Source organism: Carettochelys insculpta, chromosome 13, assembly GCF_033958435.1.
Source record: "Carettochelys insculpta isolate YL-2023 chromosome 13, ASM3395843v1, whole genome shotgun sequence".
In the NCBI taxonomy this organism is placed as follows: domain Eukaryota; kingdom Metazoa; phylum Chordata; order Testudines; family Carettochelyidae; genus Carettochelys; species Carettochelys insculpta.
In genome coordinates, this window is record NC_134149.1 from 19,342,215 (window position 1) to 19,365,942 (window position 23,728).

General features: G+C 44.6%; 1 protein-coding gene across 6 annotated transcripts in view; it reads left to right on the plus strand.

The window, feature by feature from the left end:
• The window catches only part of PAK3 (p21 (RAC1) activated kinase 3), a 188,725-nt gene that overhangs the window by 116,341 nt on the left and 48,656 nt on the right, over positions 1–23,728 (plus strand). For 5 of the 6 annotated variants that reach the window (XM_075007384.1, XM_075007383.1, XM_075007388.1 and 2 more), the window contains one exon: positions 16,528–16,724. The exons of the other annotated variant lie outside the window; for it this stretch is intronic. In XM_075007384.1, the coding sequence (XP_074863485.1) occupies positions 16,550–16,724 (175 nt within the window). In that variant the 5' untranslated portion in view covers positions 16,528–16,549. The remainder of the gene's footprint in view (positions 1–16,527; positions 16,725–23,728) is intronic. 6 annotated transcript variants of the gene reach the window in all.

The following is a 23,728-nucleotide window of genomic DNA, read 5'->3' on the forward strand; positions in this document are numbered from 1 at the left end:
CCACAAATAGTGGGATGCACCTTACTTGGGGGCCTGGAAGAATGTTCAGGTGGGTGCAGCTGAGTCCCCATGTAGGACGGGGAGAGAGCACCGCCCAGCCAGTGTTCCCTCTAGTTTTTCTATCTGGGGCACAGCACATTTTGTTCTGTGCCAAGGCATGTGCAGATGTACACCACCAATAGAAACGTTGCTGCCCGCTGTGAGTGGCTGTGGGCTCTCTGATAAGCAGCTGAGTTGCACCTGAATCTCTCCTGGGCGAATGCCCAAGTGGTCAACTGAAAGGGAACACTGTGCCCAGGTATGTTCCTGATGCTGGCTGCTGGCTGTGCATCCAGAGCCCCCTGAGCCCTGTCTGTGAAAAGCCCCCAAGAGCCATGGCTTTGCAGAGAGATGGACAGGGATAAGGCAGAGGGGCACAACCCTGAAGTTTGGGGGCCACTGCATTAAGTTACGCTTGGCACTGCACTGGTTACTGGCACAGGCTATAATCTAGCAGATGCAAAGGTAAAAACCTCTTAATCCTCCTAACTCCTGATCTTTGCACATTTCTGAGTCTGTCCCCCGTTGGCCACTGGGAATACCTGGGCAGAGCTAAATGAATAACTGATTTTTTTTTTTCAGTTTGGCGGCCAAACTGTACAAAACTGTTTAGTTCTAGCTGAAACTATTCACTTGTTCTGTTTAATGTTTAGTTTATAAACCAAATCTAGCTACATTTTAAAAGGAAACATTCTGACATAAATAAAATCCTTTCATTTCAAAGGTGACAAAATGAATTTAACTTTTCCATTCTTTCTGCTCTTAATTGACCCAAATGATTAGTCGGTACTGATCCAATTTTGCAAATAGTTTGTCCTCCCAAAGCTGCATTATTTGAGGGTAGAGGGTGAATAAACTGTTGGAATTTTGTCTAGCGCTGCTCCTGAGTTTTACTATCAATTTCAATATCACAATTGCTGTGAGACCATGGAAAAAATCACTTCCCCTCCCTATTGGGTTAAGTACTGGAATAAGTTGTCTGTGGTGGTTGTAGAATCTCCATCATTGGAGAGATTTAAGAACAGGTTGGATAAATATCTAACGTAGATGATATAGATGGTGCTTGGTCTTCTTGTGAGGGCAGGGGACTGGACTTGATGACATCTTGGAGGTCCCTCCCAGGTCTAGTTTTCTATGATATGTTAGCTTCCACATTTGCATCTATATGTTCATCATCCCCAGTCTGATATCATAAACCTTCAGAGCAAAGCTTGACTGGCTCATCAAGCAGTTGGCTCGATGGGGTGCCTGCAGAGTTTGGATGTGATATGTTTTGATTAAAAAGGCACACCGACAAAAACGTTTTGCCAGGATGTGCTCTAGGCCTGGATCCAGGTCCTGCAAAGCAGAGAATCTCTCTCCCTCCTTCTGCTGTTTTCCTCCTTGGTGTCTCTTTGCTGCAGCCTCAGGGTGTCCTTATCCTGTTTAGGTGATGATATCCATACCAGCCTATCCAATCCATTTAGGTTTAGAGTCAGCAAAGCACAATTCTTAACTTTGATCATTTGTGACTTGGGTGTGTAAATGGAATATGCTCTCTTTAGGTCTGGGGGCTCAGACTGTAAAGCTACAAGCCTGCTTTTGTGACTATAAAGGTGTTTCCGAATGAGTACTTCCTCCATTCTGAGCCTCCGGTAGAGGCATAGGTGATTTGTCATATGCCCTTGGCTTGGAGAAATGGATGGGAGTCAGAGAACCCATACATCTGAGCAGAGCAGGTGCTGGGAATGCCTTTTGGGATGCTGAGGAACCTGGAGAAGAGCAGCAAATCTTCACCAGATGGGAAGAGAACTCAGGCTAGGCAAGGAGGTGAAATCTTACTAGACACATTTCACACTGCTGGCTACCACTGATGTGGTGCATAGAACAAGAGTGCAAAAAGCTATGGAAAATGTTGTAGCCAACTGGTTAGAACAGGAGACTGGCTGAAAAGTTTGTTAAAATTAAATTTAATTAGAAGAAAAATCTTGGCACTAGAGCTTGTAAAATAAGTAATACCAAAACGGGCAGAGTTTTATTTCTGGCTCTCCTAAAGAGTTGCTGTGTGACCTTGGCTGAGTCACATGGCAGTCTGTGCCAGAAAAGTGGGAATGATAGTCACCCAGATCTAAACTGTTTCTATTAAATTTGCATACATATTTACTCAAAAGCATCACATTTATTGTGTTCACTTTCTGACAAGATTCTAGTAAGTGAATTTATGGGCAAGAAAGTTCATGGAATGGTGAATTTTAAACCAACCTTTAAGAATCATGTAGTGGAAATGAATTTGGACACTGACATTAGTCTTCATTTCAGACCTGATTCTAAAAGTTATGTTTATCCAATCAGAGATGAAAAGTGATTCTGTATTATCTGTCTGACCTGGTTAGTTTGGATTGGACACAGCTTGAATTTTGCACATTCAGTCCTCAGAATGAGTTGCTTGGAAACAGTCCAGAGGCCAAGAGTTACTTGTAGAAGTTTTCTGGGAATAATTTTGAATAAAGAATACCCTGGAGAAAATTATAAGCTCCTCACAGACTAGTTGCAAACAGAAACAGAGAATAAATTCCAAAATGATTCAACCTGAATAATTTGCTCAGCTCAAATAATGCTTACTTGCCTGATAGGCATTTTGGGAGGCTTAATTGCTAAATATTTGGGAAGTGCTTTGAGAGACTTGTATAAAGGCAATTCTAAAAGAGAGGCATTGTTAAATTAGAATTTATAGTTTTATAATAGTTGTAGTTCTCCATGCACCGTGTGGAGTTGTAGTTTGTTTTATTGGTTAAAAAGTATAATGGTTATAGTGAGGTGCATGGGGAATGTATGCTAACAAGATCTGAAAGGTTCTTTTATTCAGAAAAATTATCCCACTTTTGACCATTTAAGCTAACAGCTGGCACAGGTGAGGGCCACAACTGGTGTTATTATTATGCCTGCGAGCCCTAGTTATGCAAGATCTCACTGGGCTTGGCACTGTACAGAGAATAAAAAGATGGGCCATGCCTTAAAGATCTTACAACCTAAGTATAAGGCAACAGACAGTGGCTGAGTACAGATAGCTGAATGGGGATTACAAGAAGATATTGGGACAAATATTGGTCACCGTGATAGGCAGACCAGCAGCCTTACCATTCTCAATTCTTTGGTGCATCAGTGCAAGAGTGCTAAGGAGAAGAAGGAGAATATGTTAGTTTTACAAGGTATTGTTCCCAGGTGTGAAGGGCAACATGGGAGAAAGCATAAAGAACTTGGGTTTTTAACAAGGGGGAGAGAGTGGCTGAAGTCAAGGGATGATCAGAAGAAGTAGGCAACAGTTCAGTAATGAATGAGAGATGATAGATAAGCTATGGAAGGCCTTGAAAATGAAGTTATTCGGCTTGTCTTTGGTGTGATAGAAAAGGGGGACGCAGAGAGGGGTTACATGGTTAAAGTCACTAGAAAGTCACTAGCTAGGAGAACTATCTTTGCAGAAGTGTTCTGAATGGATACGAGCAGAGCAAGAGTGCATTGGTCAAGGCCAGAGAGGAGGATGTTGCAGTAACTGAGATCTCACATGAGTGCATGGGTGAGAGTTTTAGCTGTGTGGGTGGATAAGAAAGGCTGTATCTTACAGATGTGCTGTAGGGAGGATCTGTAAAACTTAAGTACAGTCTGGACTGAGTCAAGGATGCCATCCAGGCTCTGGGTCTGATTGACGGGAAGAATGGCTATATTTTCCAGAGTGATCAAGAAAAGAATAGGAAGGTCTTGGGTTGAAAAAAATGGCAGCACTATCTTAGTGAGGTTGAACTTGAGTTGATGATTAGACAGACAATCATGAGAAGATGTTAGGGAAAGTAGGCGATTTTAGCTGGGATAGAAGGAAAGCAGTTTGGAGCGGAGAAGTGGAGCTGTGTGTAACTGCCACAGGCAGACTCAAACCTGGGACTTCTGGAGCTTAGCGTAGGCGCCTCCACAGCTTGAGCTAAAGGCCAGCTGGCTTTCAGCTTAGGCTGTAGAGGACACTTATTCTTTCTCTGAGACGTGGTCTCGGTACCACTACCTGGGACAGTTAACCACACATAGGTATGTGGGTTACGTGTGCATCATCCACATAGAGATGGTAGTAACATTTGTGAATTAAATATGCAGAGAAAAGGCGTAGAGCCGGGGAATCCAATTTGCCACTCGCTACAAGCGGTGAACAGGATACTGTGTTGTGGCAAATACGGGGGTGGCCAAGCCACATCTCCTGAGCTGCATGAGGCTCTTGGAGCCTTTAAATGTGTCTCCTCCTGAGAGCCGCACTTGGGGAGTGCTGCCTGCCTGCTCCATGCGCATGCCCCACTGCTTGGTGGGAGGAGCACATGATGGCCCTGGTGGTGGCTCCAGTGGCACTGGTGAGTCACCGGCATTGAATTAGAATGGGGAGACTGGGGGTGGCTGGCTCTGGGGGATCCTGGCTCAGGGGGAGGAGGTCATTTATTTTCACCGGGGGGGTACAGGGGGCCAGGAATGCCTAGCTCTATAAAGTTTTGTTTAATATAACATGGCGAATATGGAAAAACAACAATCACAAGTGTGGTGATCTTTGAATTCCTATTGGACACTGTAGTGTAGAGGGAGATGACAAGGGGACCAAGGGCAGAGCCTTGTGGAGCCCGTGCAGAAAACAGAAGAGGTGACAAAGAGGGTTCTCCAAAAGGCACCTGAAGGTGTGGTTAGAGAGGTAGAAGGAGAAACAGGAGAGAGAAGTCATAGAAGCCAAAGCAGCACAAATGTCATGAGAATCATGGTTTATGGTGTTGAAAGTGGCTGACAGCCCAAGGGTGTGGTTGGAGCACCAGATCTGGGCTATGACTAGGACTTCAACAGGAATGGAGTGCAAAGGTCAGAGCTTGGGTTGGACTGGGCTGAAGGTGAAATGTTATCAGAGGAATTTCAGAGGGCGATTGTAAAAGAAATGCTCAATAACAGGGAAAAGGAAGGTGAGGTGGTAACCAGAGAGACAAGCACAGTCCTGGGCAGTGGTTTGTTTGTTTGTTTGTTTGCTTACATGGAAGAGACAAAGGATTCTTGTTTGGTGAAGGGAAGAGCCAGAGGAGAGGGAGAATGTAGACTAAGGGAGGGGAGGAGACTTAGCAAGAGGGAGATCCCAAGGCAGGAATGGGACTCGCGAGCAGACGAGTCAGAGAACAAGACCAGGAAGTTCTGCAGTTGTGCCAAGTGAGGAGAAAGAGAGTTGTAGGAGGGAAGGAGGAAGGTCACGTCATATTTTGTCAGTTTTCTTGTGGAAATAATTGGTGAGCTCCTCTGCAGAGAGAGAAGAAAAGGCAGGAGGAGGTTGTGTTTGCTTTTGCCAATTGTGAATGTGGCCCAACTTATCAAAAAGATGCCAAGGTAATATTCATCTATTTTATATAGAAGAAACAACTGCAGCTATCAAACAGCAACCTATAGCTAACGAGCAGCCTTTTCTAACGTCTTCCAGGGAGGCCAGAGATAAACCATGTAGGTTTATTCTAATTGTGCAAGGCACAGAAAATATAGACTGACACTGGATGGAAAGTACTGGGTAGATAGTAGGGATGCAAAATACTGTTTAATTAACCAGTTAAACATTACATTTAACCAGTTAACCAATTAAACTACGGGAGGGGAGAGTGGTTGGGGAGGTGGGCAGGAGCAGCCCTCTAGCCGCACACAGGGGCTGCTCTGGCAGAGCTGGCGTACCCCTGCCTATGGCCCGTATGGAGCCGCCGCGGACCAGGGCTGCTTCAGCTGGGACTGAGTGCCCCTGCCCACGGCATTCCCAGTCCAGGCCCTCTGCAGAGGGGGGCTGATATGGATGGGCTGGGGTACACACACGCTTGGCTGGATGAGGATGAGGGCTGCTCCAGCCATTCTGTAGCTCCCCCCCCACCCCCCGCCCACTCCCTCAGCTGCAGCAGACCACACAGGGTTGGAGCAACCACTTTCCCATGGTGGGCACATCCTTATAGAGTGAGGCTTACTACTTAACCGGTTAAACATTAACATCCCTAATAAATATGCTTATTTAATGTCAAATATGCACAGTTTCTCAGAACTCAATATGTACGTAGTCCCTGGTGACTACAACCATGCAACTCTCCTGATTTTTGAGGGATGCACAGATGTAGATTTTGGCCCCTCTCAATCAGTATTAAAGCATCCTTTGGAAATAAATATTTATAGATGAAACTCTGTGAAAAGACTATTGCATCTTTAAGTTAGTTTGCAAATCTGCTTGAAAATTGGCCAACTTCCTTACAACAAAGGGACCTCAGAAATAGTTTTGCTGCGTCACAGGCTGTAGAAGCCTCTCTGAGGCAAAGTTCTTTGACAATCGACACAAGGGCCTCTGGAAACAGGATCCTGTGGGTCTTAATTGAAACAAGCCATGTCTGATTGCATCAGTCTTTGAAATAATGCGTCTAAGCTAAGAAAGCTGTTCAGAATCCACCCACAGCCTGCATTATCCAGATACAGGACTAGCATAAAGCTTTGCCCAAAATTTAAACTGAATCAAATCCAAGTTTGTGTTCAGAATGATTTGGATACTTCAAATGCTGAGTTTGACTCTAGTTCTTCTAACAAGAAGATCCCAAGAAGCCATAGGAGTTATGTTACTTTAGTTAGGTATGGAAAAAAGTGAATAAGGAAAAGCTATTTACTTATTCCCTTAACATAAGAAGTAGGGGTCACCAAATGAAATTAATGGACATCAGGTTTAAAAGAAATACAAGGAAGTGCAGACAAGCCTCTTGAAAAGTTTGTAACTGATGATGACCTAGTGCTATTCTTGCTGGCTGCTATGTGCTAGTACATTGCTATAGTTGCTCAACAGCAATGCCTTTTTTGTAGAAAAAGAAAATGAAAAGAAAATGAAGATGAGCCAGTACTCAGCTGGCTCCACCCCTCTCCTACCCCCAGCCAATCCAATGGCTGGGGCTGCCAAGGTGCGGGTGCTGGGTACCACCAAGTACTGGCACAAAAAAAAGCACTACTCAACAGTATTAGGCGGTTCATAGTCATATTGTAGACATGCTTATGATTGGAGCTCATATATTCCACAGTTCTGTGGCTGCAGAATTCTCCAGGGAATTTATCCCTTGCTGCAACATTGTGCTGTGCAATCTTTTCTTGTAGAGTTTTTAGTGCTTGTTGCTGCAGAGAAGATCTTGAAAATATGACAAGTGTAAACAATACTGATGTCTTCCCGAGTTTGCAAAGAGCCCAAAACAACAGCTCCAAGAGGTTTGAATTGCCATTCACCTCCATCACTTTTCTTTGGATTCCACCCCATTAGGCCATAGAATGTGCTGTTTTTCCAAGATGAGAATTCAGTATTGCTCCCCTGGAATTTGTAGTTTGATGTAGTGGGCACTGGACATTTGTTTTCAGTCTCTGCACTGCTGGGTCCTATCTTCAGGTGGTTCTTGTATTTCAGATTCTCCCACAAGAGCGAGTTATACAACATGCTTTATTCCATGGAACCCAGCAGCATGGGACCAGACATCCAGAAATGAGGTCTATCTTTCAACCAAGAGTGGGGGATCCAGACCTGCAGACTGACCAGTTGTGCTGCCCAGAGAACACTGAATCAGCCAGACCTGGATTTTTAAGAAAGTGAGCTGCTAAAGTTGACTACCTGCTCTTCACCTTCCTCAGCTCTGGAAGAGGTTCACAGCTGAGTCACAGGACAGTGTCATGGCTGCTAAGGCCCAGGAAGCCACACCACCTGGAAAACCTATCAAATAAACAAAAGCAAATATCCAGTCTCAAAAACAACGACTGACAAAGTAAACAAGGAAGTTTATGCTAAGGAGTATTTTCATCCGTAATCAGAAGTGTGTCTCTTTAATAGTGCAGAGCAGAACCTGCGTGAAGGAGAGACAATAAACAAATACTGTTGCAGAATTTAGGGACACTTAACAAGGAATTTAGACTCGTTACATCATGTAAGTCCTAGGGCCGTATTAAGAGTCAGTGCAATATAAATATAATTTAGTAATGAGAGGGTTTCCCAGGAGCGTAGGCTATAGATGCTCACTGGTTTATTGTCAGCATTATTGATGAGAACAATTAAAGCAGTGCTTTCAGAAGTAAATGCCACATGTGAAGAATTACAGCTTTCGCAGGCATAAGAAAATGGGAGCCAAATGTTAGATCTGCCAGTCTCATCAGTGTTGCTGAACAAAGGGAAAATCACTGGCAATTTTAACAGTGTCTGTTGAGGAATGGACACCCCGTGCAGTCCTGCAGTGGAAGTCTGAAGCTGGGGGTGGCAGTGCCTCTTGATTTCCCCCATGTGGCAGGGTGCAGTGCCACAGCCCCAGTGCCTCCAGTGAATAATTCTGTTGTGTACAGCTTTTGAAACTGAGCCTGAAGCAGCCCTGAACAAAATATAGTATTCCTTTCAAGATCTTGAAACCAATTACATCATAGGCAAATCAGGCCAGAAACCATTAATAGTATTCTTTGTGGAAAGAATTCCTATGGGAGGACCTATTTCAGCAAACTGGTATTGCTTACATATAGATACTGTAACAGAGTTGTTCCATTCTGTGCCGAGAGCTGCAACTTCAGACAGTGCAAAGACTTCATAAAATAAATGTCTTTGTTTTAATAACAAATAAAAAACCTGCTGTGATGGTTTTGTGATCTCCTTAATGCTAGTGATCTCCGAGGGCGAAGGCTGTCTTCGTCATAGTAAAAAGTATTTGCAGCTGGTTTAGTGATAAATAAGCGGCCTGAGATTATGGTTGTCTTTAGCTCATAATTTGTAAGAATTGTCTAAATCATGAAGAAGGCATAAACAGCTTTGCCACATAGCAAAATTCTGAGGCTGGAAGCTGACTGAATCATCTATAATAAATTAATGGTATGTCTGTAATTTAAAACCTGTGACTGGCCCAGGCTTGTGGGACTCAGATTAAGGGGTATTTAATTGTGGTATAGAGGTCTGGGTCTGGGCTGCAGCTAGAACGCTAGGACCCTGTTCGGTGGAAAGTCCTAGAACTTGGTCTGCAGCTCAAGCCTGAACACCTACACCACAGTTAACAGGCCCTTCATTTGGGCCCCTCATGCCTGAGGCAGCTAGCACAGGCCAGCCACAGGTGTAGATGTACCAAGTTAGTGATTCTCAACCAGGGTGCTGGGGGTACACAGAGATCTTTTGTGGGGGTGCATCAACTCATCTACATATTTGCCTAGTTTTACACCAGGCGACATAAAAAACATTAGCAAAGTCAGTACTAACAGATATGTCATACAAAGATTTGTTTATACTTTTCTTCATACTGTACACTAAAATGTAAGTACACATATTTATATTCCAACTGATTTTTTATAATTATATGGTAAAAATGAGGACGTCAGCATGTGCTCTGGAATAGCATGCTGGGATGCTATTTTTGTGTTGAGGTCAGGTTTTTTTTTAAGCAAGTAGTTTCTAAGTGAGGGGAAACATGGGGGTGTGCAAGACAAATCAGACTCTTCAAGTGAGAACAGTAGTCTGAAAATGTTGGGAACCACAGCACTTCGAGATCAAACGAAATAATATCCAGTGGATGCAAAACACAATCTTAGAGCAGAGGGACATTTTCATGGGCAACAAGTAGGCATCCTTCAGTCTGCATAGACTATGGATCGCGCCCTTTATAGTTTCAATTGAGGACTTCATTTACAGCGTCTACTGTGACTGTGAAGACCCACACGAGAGTGACAGTCCTTGCTGCATCTCTTGCAGATGTGGTGGGTGTCTGGCAAGTCCTTATTGTGCTTTCTGTGCGCTCGCTTCTCCTCTGCTAGCTGTCTGATCCTCATCTTGCCCTTCTGAAGGCCCTCGTGTAACCCGTCTCCGTCTGCCGTGGTCGTCTGCTAGTTCTTCCCAGTTGTCCAGCTCGATGTCTACCTCTCTGAGGTCTCTCTTGCAGACATCTTTGTAGGGCAACTGGGGGTGTCCGGGAGGTCTTTTGCCAGAGGCTAGCTCACCATACAGGATGTCTTTTGGAATCCTTCCATCATTCATCCTGTGGACGTGGCCAAGCCAGCGGAGCCGACGCTGCCTGAGGAGGGTGTGCATGGTTGGGATTCCAGCTTGCTCGAGGACGGTGGTGTTGGTCACCCTGTCCTTCCATGATATTCCAAGGATGCACCTGAGGCAGCACAAGTGGAAGACTTTCAGCCTCTTTTCCTGGCGGGCATACAGGGTCCAAGTCTCGCTGCCGTAAAGGAGGGTGCTGAGGATGCAGGCTCTGTAGACTTGCATTTTGGTGTGAGTGTACGGCTTGTTGTCATTCCACACTCTCTTGCTGAGTCTGGACAGAGTTGTGGCCGCTTTTCTGATCCTCCTATTTAGCTCAGTGTTCAACGACAGGGTGTCAGTGATGGTGGACCCGAGGTAAACGAACTCATGGACGACCTCTAACGTATAGTTGTCAATGCTGATTGATGGGGATTCAGCAACATCCTGACCGAGTACGTTTGTCTTCTTTAGGCTGATGGTAGGCCCAGAGTCCTTGCACGCTTTGGAGAACTGATCCAGCAGTTTTTGAAGCTGGTCTTCTGTGTGAGACACTACAGCAGCATTGTCTGCGAACAGCATGTCTCTGATGAGGACTTCCCGCACCTTAGACTTAGCTTTCAGCCTTGCAAGATTAAACAGTTTCCCATCAGATCTTGTGTGCAGCAAGTTGCCCTCTGTTGAAGATCCAAAGGCATGCTTCAGGAGGAGTGTGAAGAAGATCCCGAACAATGTCGGAGCAAGCACGCATCCTTGTTTGACACCGCTCCTGATTCTGAAAGCATCCGATGAAGCGCCGTCATATTGGATGGTTCCTCTCATGTCTTCGTGGAACAACTGGATCATCTTGAGTAACCGTGGAGGACAGCCTATCTTGTGGAGCAGTTTGAACAGACCATCCCTGCTGACCAAGTCAAAGGCCTTGGTCAGGTCAATGAAGGCTATGTAGAGTGGCTTCCTCTGCTCCCTGCATTTCTCCTGCAGCTGCCTTAGAGAGAAGACCGTGTCAACGGTAGACCTCTCTGCGCGGCATCCGCACTGCGATTCGGGGTACACCCTCTCAGCAATCTTCTGGAGTCTGCCAAGGATGACGCGAGCGAACAGTTTAAATACCTGCTCGTGAACAACTGTACATCTTGGGTGACGGTGACTTCAGTGCAAGAGTTGGAGCTGATTGGGCCTCATGGCCTTCCTGCTTAGGACACTTCGGTGTGGGAAAAATGAATGACAATGGACAGTGTCTCCTTGAACTGTGCACGTACCACAATCTGTGCATCACAAACACATTCTTCCAAACGAAGCCCCAGCACAGAGTGTCGTGGAGACACCCACGCTCGAAGCACTGGCATCAACTAGATGTCGTCATCACTAGGTGTAATAACCTCAAAAACGTCCTTCTGACACACAGCTATCATAGTGCTGACTGTGATACAGATCACTCGCTAGTTTGCTCCAAGCTCAAGCTGAGACCCAAGAAGCTGTACCACTCTAAACATGCTGGATGGGCAACAAGGGTGTCAGTAAAAATCTGTAATTGTGCTCCAAAACTGGACACCTTTCCATAACTCCTCACTGACACGTGCAGCTTTTCAGTTTGTGCCATGTAGGAAAAGTAGGTTGGAGATTCTGACACTCTTACAGATGCCACGTAGCACTTTACTTTGCAGATACTTGTATTATAATCAATGGGACTACTTTTAGAGTAAGGCTTTGTCTAAGCCAGGTAAAATAAGTTGACTGCAGATACGCAAACCTAGCTACAGCAATTGCGTAGTTAGAATTGACCTATCTGCACTTGGCTTACTTGGCTGTCTGTACTGATCACGGTCAACAGCAGAGTTTCTGCCATCGACCTCCCTTATTCCTTGCGTCTCACGAGGAGTACAGGGGTCAGCTGTGAGCCCACCTTCCAGGCTAGTGTAGACATAGCCTAAGATACTGTTTAGCATGAGTAAGGGTAACAGAATCTGGAACATGGTGAGGAAATAATGTGCAATCTGTGAAGTTGTCATCATTAGTTTAAAATGCACTTAAGCTTTGTTTGTTTTTTGTTGACGCCATAACATGTAAAATTCACCCACACATAATTATGTACTACCTCTCCTCTTCTCGCCCACTCCAAAAAAACAAAAAACAAAATAACCCCAACAATCCCCATTCCTGAAAAATTTAGGACTTAGACCCAGAAAAGCAACCATGAAATAAAAATCAAATATGGTCCACCTACACTTGAACATCATACTGGTTCAGAATACAGGTTAGGAATCTGATTTGTCACCTGTCTGATTATACCAGTACAAGCCTCAATGTGAATTTGTTAGTCCAGAATAAAGGTGACTTAGGCCTAGTCTACTCTACTGTGGGCTGTGGACCTAAGTTACTCAACTTCAGCTACATGACTAATGTAGCTGAAATTGATGTACTTAGGTCTTCACTGTAGTAAGTTGACCTGAGTGCTTGGGTGGTTGCCCAGGAGTAGTTCAGCTGCTCTCCAGCTGATTAGCAGAGTGCCCACAGTGGGCAGCATGAGTTTCTATAGGTGTTTCTATTCTATTCTATCTGCACATGACTCGGTGCACATAACAAAATGTATTTCACCCATGGATGGAAAAAATTAGAGGGAACTCTGCTAGAGACATGCTAAATCAACAACCCCTCTCCTCTCACTGGGTCAGTCACAGGCCTATCAATCCAGCCTGTAGTGAAGATATGCCCTTATACTGGCATAGCTGTTTTCTTCATGCCTTTGGAAAAGACAGTCCTGGTATTAAGAACCCTTATACGGTTACTGTATAACTGTCCTGAGAGCAGGGTAGTTCTGCTTGAACTGTACTAGTGTTTGTATTTAATTTTAGTAGTGATATAGTTAAAAGGCTACAAATTTCTGGAAAGCCAAGAACTCAAATTATTGGGTTTATACATGAGTCCCTGTACAGCAAGCTGACAATGTAAAGGGGTCTTAACATAGGTTCAGAGGGCTCTGCGAAATGTACCTTGCCAGTGGAAGGTGCAGCTTCTGTGTGAAGGAAGAACCCTTCAGCAAGCAGGAAGTGTGGAATTGGAACTTTTAGAGCACACTGTAAAAAACACTTCGTGGTGGGGGCCATAGGCAGTTCCTCTCGGCGCATGCTTAATCTCCCATTTATGCCAATACCAGTTACACAGGCGTGTTCAAGGGAAACAGTTTTTTTCTCTTCAAGACAGCCCACTGTACCTTAATAGTGTAGGAGGTCATATAGCAGGAGAGGGAATTTTAGGGCTCATGAGCCAAATTTGTGCAGTTATTGCACACCAACATACATCAGAATATCCATTTAGATGGTAAGATGTTTGGAGTGGGAGTTGTTTTGAGTTTGTACAGTACCTAGCGTAATAGGGTACTGGTTCATGATGTGAACTCCCAGGTGCTACAGTAATACTAATATCTGGTTAGCAGCTGGCATGAAACCTTAAACTTCATGGACAGCACAACTGAATGTTCTGTGTGTTAATACTGATATGCCCTTTTGATCCAACAATGGGATTACTCTGATGGGGAAGCTTACTCATATACATCAGTGTTTACAAGACTGGACTTTATATTTCTTTTTTACCAATTCACTGAGCCATCCAGTTCCAAATGAGGTATAATTAGCATTGGAATTTCTTCTTACTTTAAGCTTTTTTTAATGTTTCAAACCAGGAAATGGGTTTAAAAGGATGTGTAAGAGCACATGGGCTGACTGGGGAATTATGTACATTGCATAAACATAAAACTAAAGACTGTTCAGAGTACAGTTTACTTCAGGCCCTCATTTTAAAGCCATCTCAGGCCATTGTGTCAAGGCCTCAGCAGGTCACTGGCTAGAACAACCATAATCACTTCCGATGCCCATCCAGATCCTTCTTAGAGGACGTTTTAGTTCATGGATCATGAGTATGATCTACCTGCTGCAACCACTGTCTGTCTGATCCATGTGGGAGTTGTATGTGTGCACTGTGTCCACGTGTTCAAATTCGTTCTAATGCTTTTTAAATTTACAAGTGTTGTGACTTTTTGAACAAGCAGCCAATCCGCCTGCACCCCCAAAAACCAGAAGTGTCTGAAAAAAATTGTCCTTAAAACATATAAGTGAAATTCTGTGGCTCAGGTGCTGATGGTGGAAAAGAGATTTTCTCATCTAGACCAGAGGTGTGAATCCCAGTTCTGTAGTGACCTTATCCTTACAACAGCTAGGTAATAGCTGAAAATAAATGGTTTGGGAGGATGGGTCTCAGTTCAGTTACTCATGAAGTCTGTTATAACGTCACCATTGTAAGAACAAGGCATATTAGGTGGTTTTGGACTGCCCTTCCTGTATTATACTTGTCTGTGGAGGAAGGATTTGAGTCTCAAAGCCTGCCAACTGTGAGTTCATAATAGTTCAATTCAGCTAAAATAATTATGGTGGCAAATAAAGACAAAAAACCGTCATGCAATTTGCGTGCTGTATTTTAAAAATAATAAAAATATACTTTTTCCAAATTTTTATGACAAATTCAGACTGAGATGATCTAATTTTGGGACCAATTCTTTAGAGTTTGCACATAACTCTCAGTGAAGACAGTGAGATTTTTATTAATCCATTAGAAAAGGTTGTATTGAGAGAAAGTCTTAACAGAATTTTAGCTGTATCTGTGTTAATGCAGTTACTCTTAGAGGCTTTAGCCCCAATCCCACAAATACATGCTCAGATAACTTTCCCTGGGCCGAAACTTTACAAGGCTTAAATTTACAGGGCATCAGGTGTGGGCTTGCAAGTATGACGGCTGACATATTTGGCCAAAAGGCCAGGAGTCTCAAGAGCTAAAAGCACAAGCAGCAACAGCTTAAGCCAAAGAGCCTTGCTTCCCTAGCTGGTGGCTTCTACCAACTCATCTCATTTGCAGATCAGCGTGGATAGGGACTTTTAAGTAACACACACTCACTTGTAAGCTGCACAAATCCTTGACATATGGCAGTTCCATTCATTTTAGAGGGTTTCTGGAGGCATGATATTTGTAGAATTAGACCCTTTTAAAAAGTTTGATATATCTAACGTATGAATGAGCCTTTCTGAATCAGACACTATGTTCCAGTCAATGTATTGAGATTTTACTTAACCAAATTACTGCTTGGTTATAGCATCATACTTTACACTTATATTACAGGTAAGCAAGAGAGGTTGAGAGACACAACATTTGATTTGCGACCCCTCCCCCCTTATATTTATTTACAGAATGTGCATAATTATTTCTATGCAGTTTGCTTTCAAATAAGCACTACAGTTGTGAATCAAAAAGCACTTGTGACTAAGGTAATGTACATAGCCTAGGACCTAGGGCCATTAGTATCCATTCAACAAGAAAATAATACAGTCAACCAAGTGTCATAAGCAACTCTTCAGTAACAAACTTGCATGGTCATATAGGAGAACGGGGTTAGGATAGGAATCAGAGCTCCTTTTAGTCTTAAGCTTCCACAAAATATTTACAGTATGGCTTCCATTAGGCCGTGGTTATTCTTCTGATTTTTGGTCTTAATTTTGAGGCAAACATAAGGTTCACTTTTATGTGTAAAAATATTCTAAATTATTGCTTTGAAATAGTTTCCCTTAAAAAAATCCCCACTGCCCCAGTGAAGATCCATACTCTAAGGGATACTCCAGCAAGAATGAAGCAGTGGCAAAGTCAAAATCTGTGACCTGTTACCCCCCTGACAAGCAGTTTTCTGCATTGCAGAAATTGTGACGGTTGGATATTTTCAAGGAATGCTTGCTTTGTAGGTCTGTGTTGGTTTTAGATGAAAATGCTATTTATAAATAGGAAGAAGATGAGATACAAATACAATTTGAAAAGGTTTTAACTGGAGTTAATACGTTTTAACATTTATTTTACCAATGTTATATTTAATGGTTCTGTTTGTTTATAGTGCATCGCTGACAAACCCGGGTTGCTAGCACAAGAGATTGAACTTGAGAGCATAGGGTCTAAAGCCCTGCACTCTACCACATGAGCTAAAAGCCTGCTAGTTGTCAGCCAAGGTTGTAGAGCAGAGAGTTCACTCACTCTTGCATCCTAATATGAGGCCTCAGGACTTCTGGGTACTACATGCTTTCCAGGGCTGAGGAAGAATGTCCTGAGCTTCTGAGACCTTCCAGCAGTTCATCCCAGACAAGCCCCTAGTTGTAACACTGACAGACCTGGGCCACTGGTAGAACCTGAGAGCCTAGGGTCTAATGCCCTGTACTCTACCACATGAGCTAAAGGCCAGCTGGCTCTCAGCCAAGCCTGTAGAGTAGAGACTTCACTCACCCTAGTATGAGGTCTCAGTACCTCTGGGTACTACAATAGCACCAAAAGTATTTGGTCCAAAAGCTACCACGTGGTCCTCCTTGGCTCATCCTTATGTTTCCCTTCTTCCCCTCCGTCGGTATGTTTCTGTGAGCTCTAGCTTTCCGTACTGGTTTTTACAGGAGGCAGTGAGGGCTGCTGAAGATGTCCGATAGTTTGGATATTGAAGAGAAACCTCCAGCCCCTCCGTTGAGAATGAACAGCAACAATCGTGATTCTTCAGCACTGAACCACAGCTCCAAACCGCTCCCCATGGCCCCAGAAGAGAAGAACAAAAAGGCCAGGCTGCGCTCCATCTTCCCAGGAGGAGGGGATAAAAGTAAAGTATCAGCAGTGCAAAGGGTTACCTTTCTCACTTTTTGTAGTTTGCTCGTTACTGTGTTTACTTTCTGCCTGTGCCTTCTTTCTGTTTCATTTGTGGGGTGGGGCTTAAAAATCTCACCAAAGCCTTATGCTACTATCATTCTAAAGCCATTTTTTTTCAAAGAGGAAGAGGTGATGCTTAACTATCTTTGTAGCTCGCCAGAACAATAAAACACAAATACATAGTCTTGCATTTTATAAATGCAGTTACGGTTAAGACTGGGTTTTGTCTTGCATTTGCAGATTGAAACCAAGGGGATGAGTTTCAGATTTCATTTGCAGATTTAAGGGAGATAAGTATTTTGGATTTTTTAAAAACATGTATTTGCATTTAAAGAATAGAGAGAAGTGTCTTGCTTTATTTGCATTTATATAGATGAGGAAGGGCATGTGTAAGAGGGTCTCTTTAAAACGTGTGCGTAATTAAGGTAAAAGCGTGTCCTGGATTTTTTTTAAATGCAAAAGCTAGGAATGTACATTGCATTATTTAAATTTCAGGAGAGAAGCATGGCTTACACTAAGCGCATTTGCAGAGTTAAGGGAAGTAATGTGGTGGGTATTTTAAATGCAGTTACAGTTAAACAGTACACTGTATTGCATAATCTGAAATGCATTTACAGCTGTAAAGCTAGAAATCAGTCTTACATCTGAACTAAGACAGGAAATGATGTACGTCGGCCCTTGTGTCAGAAGGTTTCTTTTGTGACATGTTGGCTGTGTCTACACGTGCACGCTACTTCGAAGTAGCGGCACTAACTTCGAAATAGCACCCGTCGCGGCTACACGCGTCGGGCGCTATTTCGAAGTTAACTTCGATGTTAGGCGGCGAGACGTCGAAGTCGCTAACCTCATGAGGGGATGGGAATAGCGCCCTACTTCGACGTTCAACGTCGAAGTAGGGACCGTGTAGACGATCCGCGTCCCGCAACGTCGAAATTGTGGGGTCCTCCATGGCAGCCATCAGCTGGGGGGTTGAGAGACGCTGTCTCTCCAGCCCGTGCGGGGCTCTATGGTCACCGTGTGCAGTAGCCTTTAGCCCAGGGCTTCTGGCTGCTGCTGCTGCAGCGGGGGATTCATGCTGCATGCACAGGGTCTGCAACTCGTTGTCGGCTCTGTGTATCTTGTGCTGTTTAGTGCAAGTGTGTCTGGGAGGGGCCCTTTAAGGGAGCGGCTGGCTGTTGAGTCCACCCTGTGATCCTGTCTGCAGCTGTGCCTGGCACCCTTATTTCGATGTGTGCTACTATGGCGTGTAGACGTTCCCTCGCAGCGCCTATTTCGATGTGGTGCTGCGCAACGTCGATGTTGAACATCGACGTTCCCAGCCCTGGAGGACGTGTAGACGTTATTCATCGAACTAGCCTATTTCGATGTCGCCACATCGAAATAGACTACTTCGATGTAGGCTTCACGTGTAGACGTAGCCGTTATGTTACTCTGAGAGAAGCACTGTGCCGGTGCCACAATAGATTTTCTGACGTGTAGGGCTCTGCACCGTGCAGAGGGAAGCCAAGTTTAACATAATCACAGCCACTCATCCCTCTTTGGAGAGGCTGTAAGTACCCAGTTTTAATAGAAAAGTCTCCAGTGGCTGCATTTTAGTGGCTTGATGCAGCATGCACAGGATGGGTGAGAGATGGCTTGGGCAATACAGCGTTGGGGATCAGATTAGGAGGAGCTGTATTTGCCATTGCAGCTCATCTTGTGACTATTCAGTTTGTAACAGCATGAGTGAGTGTGTGGGGTGAAGTCATGTGTGCCTACGGTTCTTAAACCATTGTACATTGTTTGGGTGTTCAGAAGGGTGTTTGGAGCCTGAGCCTGAGGGGGGCCTGAGGTTGTAGTAAGAGTGAGTTACCAGACGTGGGTTCAGTGGGGATGTTTGGTGTGAGTGGGGGTGTTTATGGTATGAATGTGTTGGGGCGAGTTACTGGAACGGGGTTATTGGGCGGTGTTGAGGAAATGAGAGGTGAGTGGAAGATCTTTGGGTTGTTGTGTGTTGTGGGGCAAGGGTAATGGGGTGGCTGGTGGAGAGAGGGGTGTATGTGCACTGGGGCAGGGTTGAGTCACTGGGACGTGCATGAGATATGGCTAGGGATATGGATTCACTGCTGTGCAGTCCTAGGGTCTGTGACCCTGCACCTCTCTGCCCCACTCCTATTGCCTGGGCAGCCTCAGAGACAGTGCAGGCATTTTCCATTTTACAGAAGAGGAACTGAGGCACAGAGAGACTCAGAAACTTGCCTGGGGTAATACAGAACATCCTTCAGTAGAGCAGTGAAACCTGGTCTTGTAAGTCCCAGGCTGGTGTTCTAACCACTTGTCTTCCTCTTAAATACTAATGATAGTCCTAAGTAACTCCAGGGGATTCAGAGCCTGAGTGTTTCCTCTCAGTGGGGCTCTGCTCCTTCAAGGGAAGTGGCTGTGTTGTGCGGTGGGATTTGTTAGATGGTGGTGGGTTTGGGGGTTTTGGCAGTCCTGTAGATAGAGCTTTCTTTTCCATTCTTACTGATTCACCTAGATTGCAACTCTGCAAAATAAAAATTACAACTGCATAGCAGGAAGTGGTGGCCCAGGAAGCAAATTACAATAAATTAAACCTAAATTATCACAAAGGGAATTTATCTACCTTGTCCTCTTTTCAGCTGTGTTGGTGGAGAAAGCGAGGAGAAAGAAAAGAAAAAGAGATCCTAGAGTAAAGTAAAAGGAGGGAAGGTTAGAATGAGGTAATAACATGGAAAGGACATTGACAAAAGAACAGAACAAAATGAGGCTAGAAGGGAATTAAACAATGAAATGAGCAGGTGAAAAGAGGGTGAGTTGTTTTTTCCCTTACAAGACAAATAAAAAGTCGTCACTTAGCTGAGTCACAGTTTACTGCAAAAGAAATACTTTTTTAGCATCATAATAGTGTGGCTGGGAGACACCACAAAGAACTCAGTCTAGTTCCTTGTCGTCTTTTGATCCGTAACAGTTGTTGCAGAAGTAGTGGGTGATTTTGCATTTTCAAGACTTGGACAGCTGTGTTTATATTGCCAATTTATCAGAGATTATTGAGCTTAAATTGCAACATGGGCGGTTTGGGTTGGACATTAGGAAATATTTGCTAACTGTCAGGGTTTAAGCACTGGAACATGTTTCCTAGGGAGGCTGTGGTGTCTCCATCACTGGAGATATTTAATAACATATTAGACAAACATCTGTCAGAAATCCCAGTCAGGCAAAATACAGCCTGTGGGCCAGATCCAGCCCACCAATCTGCTGGATCTAGCCCATAGGATCTGCCGTCAGGCTTCTTGCCTGCTCTGAGGGTGACCATCCACCCCCTATTAGGCGGGACAGTCTCATTGTTGGGATGCCAAAAAGGTGTCCTGACTCATATTTTAAAAGGGACTCCTTGTCCCATATTTAGGCCATCCCCCCGCTGACCTTTTCCATCAGCAGCTACACAGGTGCAGCTGCTGGTGGGAGTCACTTCCCCAAGCCTTGGGAAAGCAGGGGGAGTGTGTGTGGCTGCAGTGTCCCTGCCGTTTCCCCATGGCTCAGGGGGAGGGCTCACAGCTGCTGCTTCCCTGGGGAATGCTGGCAGCTGCAGCTTCCCCAGAGCTCTCAGGGAACACCAGTGGCTGCTGCCTCCTTCCCGCCTTCCCAGGGCTTGGTGGAGCTGGGAGGAGCCGTCCCTCCCCCACATATCTCCCTGTCCCGTATTTGGGACAGGTAGATATGGTCACCCAACTTGCTCCATCCCTACGCTATGCTCAGAGCAGCTCTCTGAATGCCGCTTATATGATGGGAGGAGGGGAAAGGGTTTGCATGCTGCCCCTAACCCCACCACATTTATGCAGCACCCATTGGCCAGTTTATGGCCAATGGGAGCTGCCTGTTTGGAGGACTGGCAGTGCACGAAGTACCCCTCCCTCTTCCACGCTTGTAGAGTTTCAAATCAGCCACGTGGCCCCTGCAGCCAGTGCAGGGGCATGGAGGGCAGGGACCCTGCATGAGGAGCCAGCTGGGCTGCTGGCTGAGAGCCACCCAGGTAAGTGTCTCCTGGCCAGAGCCTGTCTCTGGCACCCCAGCCCCTCCTTGCCCCCCAACCCTCTATACCCTGCACCCATAATCCCTTTCAGACTTTGCACCCCATTCACCAGTCCACAGTCACAACCCAAATGCCTGCATCCCCTACTGAACTCCTGCCCCTGGTCACAGTCCCCTCCCCAGTCCTGCATTCCTCCTACACATCTCCTTCAGGTCATAATCTCCTGCCAGATTCTGCACCCCCTCATGCACCCCAGTCCCCTGCCCCAGGCTACAACAGCCTCCTTCACCCAACCTTCTCCCAGATCTCACACCCAGTCCTGCACCCTAATCCCTTATCCCAAGCTCCCTTCTGCAACCAACCTCCATCCCAGACTGACACCTTCTCCTCCATTCATATTATGGAAGGGTGCAGACCTTTACGACTTACCAAATTCTTGACGTGGTCTCCGATTAAAAATTATTGCCCGATCTAGTTGGTGCTTGGTCCTGCCATGAGGACAGGGGACTGGACTCGGTGAACTCTAACGGTTCCTTCCAGTTCTGGTCCTATTCTATTCTGTGATTTGTAACATAAGCGAGCAGGAATTACCAGTATGGAGGTATCAGTCCTGCCAGCCATTCCAGAACTTTGCAGAGGAGTCAGTTCATCATATTCTGTTTCACCACTTCACATGGAATATATGTGATTTGGATTTCAGGGCATAGAAAAGTGTCAAAAGGTTCAGACAGCAAGGTTATGTATAGATGTCTCATTCCTTATTTCATTTACGTTTTATCCGTGTTTTGGACGCTGTCTGTAAGCAGAGCTACGCATGCATGCCAACTCTCTTGAAGTGATCTATAAGGCTTATCACCAGGAATGAGCATCCTATAAAGGATAACAAGTGCCGTTTTTGATAGAACATGTAGGATAGCACCTAATTTCACTTCAGGATTTGTCTGTTCCTTTAAACCAAACTTGATGACCCCTTGAATCTAATTTTTGCGGCAATCACTTGCAAGTGGCAAGCTAGGACAAGCCCTTGTTGTTATATACCGTGAGCAGCCTTCTTGGAGAGGCTATGAGTATCTTGAAGATGCTGAAGAAAAATAAATGATCAGTTAAGATTGTGTAGAGGTTGTGATCCTGGGCAGAAATGGAGCAGATAATTCCTTAAAATAGGATAAATGCAACATTATGGACATGAGAATAAAGAATTCAAAATACCCTAATCTGTCAGTACAAGGGGCAGCGTGCACTGACACAGGGAGACTTGACTTTTCTCTGGCGGCTAACTGAATGTGTGAAGTGACATTAAGTAGGTCTCGTATGGAAAGAATGACTTACTTCTGGTACAAGATTAGCACAGCTCATTCTGGTTTGCCTGTTAAATGTGCTGCCTGTGAAACAATAGGGGCCTGGTTTGTGTCTTGACTGTGGCATTGTGCCAAGTGCATGTGCACGCAGCGAGCTCAGGTGCCAAACGAGGGACTTCACTAATGCCATCAGCTGGCAGACTCAGAGGTGTCGCACCTCAGGAAAGGCTAAATAAAAAGCCACGAGCTTAGTGTTTGAGGTAGAAATCTGACTTGGCTTGGGTGCAAATAAATGTGCAAACTGTGACTATTTATAGAACAAGGAGTGACTTCACTCAGCTCCCCACAGCTCGGTGTCAGCAGAACACGGAACTTGCACTTGCATGTGGAAGTAAGTCTCTCAACAAAACTACTGCCAGCTGACCATTTTTTTTTAACAACTTGTCTGTCCTTTAATAATGCCCCCAGGAAGTCTGAAGGACAGAGGAAGGCACTGCATGGTCGCTTCTAGCTGACTTACTGAACTGTCGAGTGTACGGCTGACCAAATAAGCAGGTCCACAACATGACTACGAATTCAGGGACGGTGCTCTCTTACCTCAAATCCAGGGCTTTAGCTCAGATCTTTCTTTAGCGTATAGGTGCCATATTATTGATTCATTTGTATTAGAATAGCACCTGAAGACTCAAATTGTGGCCCATATATCTCTGTAGACCTCATGAAGTCATATGTAATTTGCGGAGCCAGTCTGCTTAGGAATGTGATAAGAATTTAGAAACACTTTGCTGAATATTTGTATTAAACTGATGGGAATGGAGGAATAGCAGGCTTCTTATGTGTACTGAAGAAATTTTCAGTTTAAAGCTCTGATGATGATGCAATGTGCATTCTCCAAAACCATTTTACTAACGTATTCCCTGGTTTGGCATTAGTAACTTAAACACATGGCAGATAGAAATTCAAATAAATTCTAGGCTCCTTTTTAAAATGTGCTATTTCAAGTGCAGTGGCAAAACTATTCCATAGCGATGCAGTTACTTCCAACAACAGCACTGTACACTTCACCCTGAGAAAAGAAGAACCTGCAAATAGTTATGTCCCGTACTATCAACTTATATAGTTTCTGTTTGTAAAGTACAATGCTCCTCCAAATACTTCAGCTTGTGCTGCCATTGAAATGAATTCTCCTACTGTTTGAACATAGTGTATGTATTATATGTCATCTTTAGAGGTATATTTGGACATTTATGTAAATATGTTCAATGGTTAGATATATTTATAAGCTTATAAGCTTATCTTTGATATTTTAACTAGGGCTCTGCCTGGATTCGGATAGGTTTCCTCAGCTGTTGCATGAACACAGTTATTTCACCATAACTCCTACTGATGGAGGTCTCTCTGGTCTCATTGGCTATGTCTAGACTGCAAGTGTCTGTTGATAAAACTTCTGTTGACAGAAGTTTTGTTGCCAGAGTGTGCATCCAGACTGCAGATCTCTCAAAAGAGATCTGCCGGTAGGGAGCGTTCTGTCAACATCCCTGTACACCTGGTTCCATGAGGAAGAAGGGATGTCTCGACAGAGGGAAGTTTTCTGACGTGTGGCCCTGTGTGGGCAGGCCAAATGTCAGA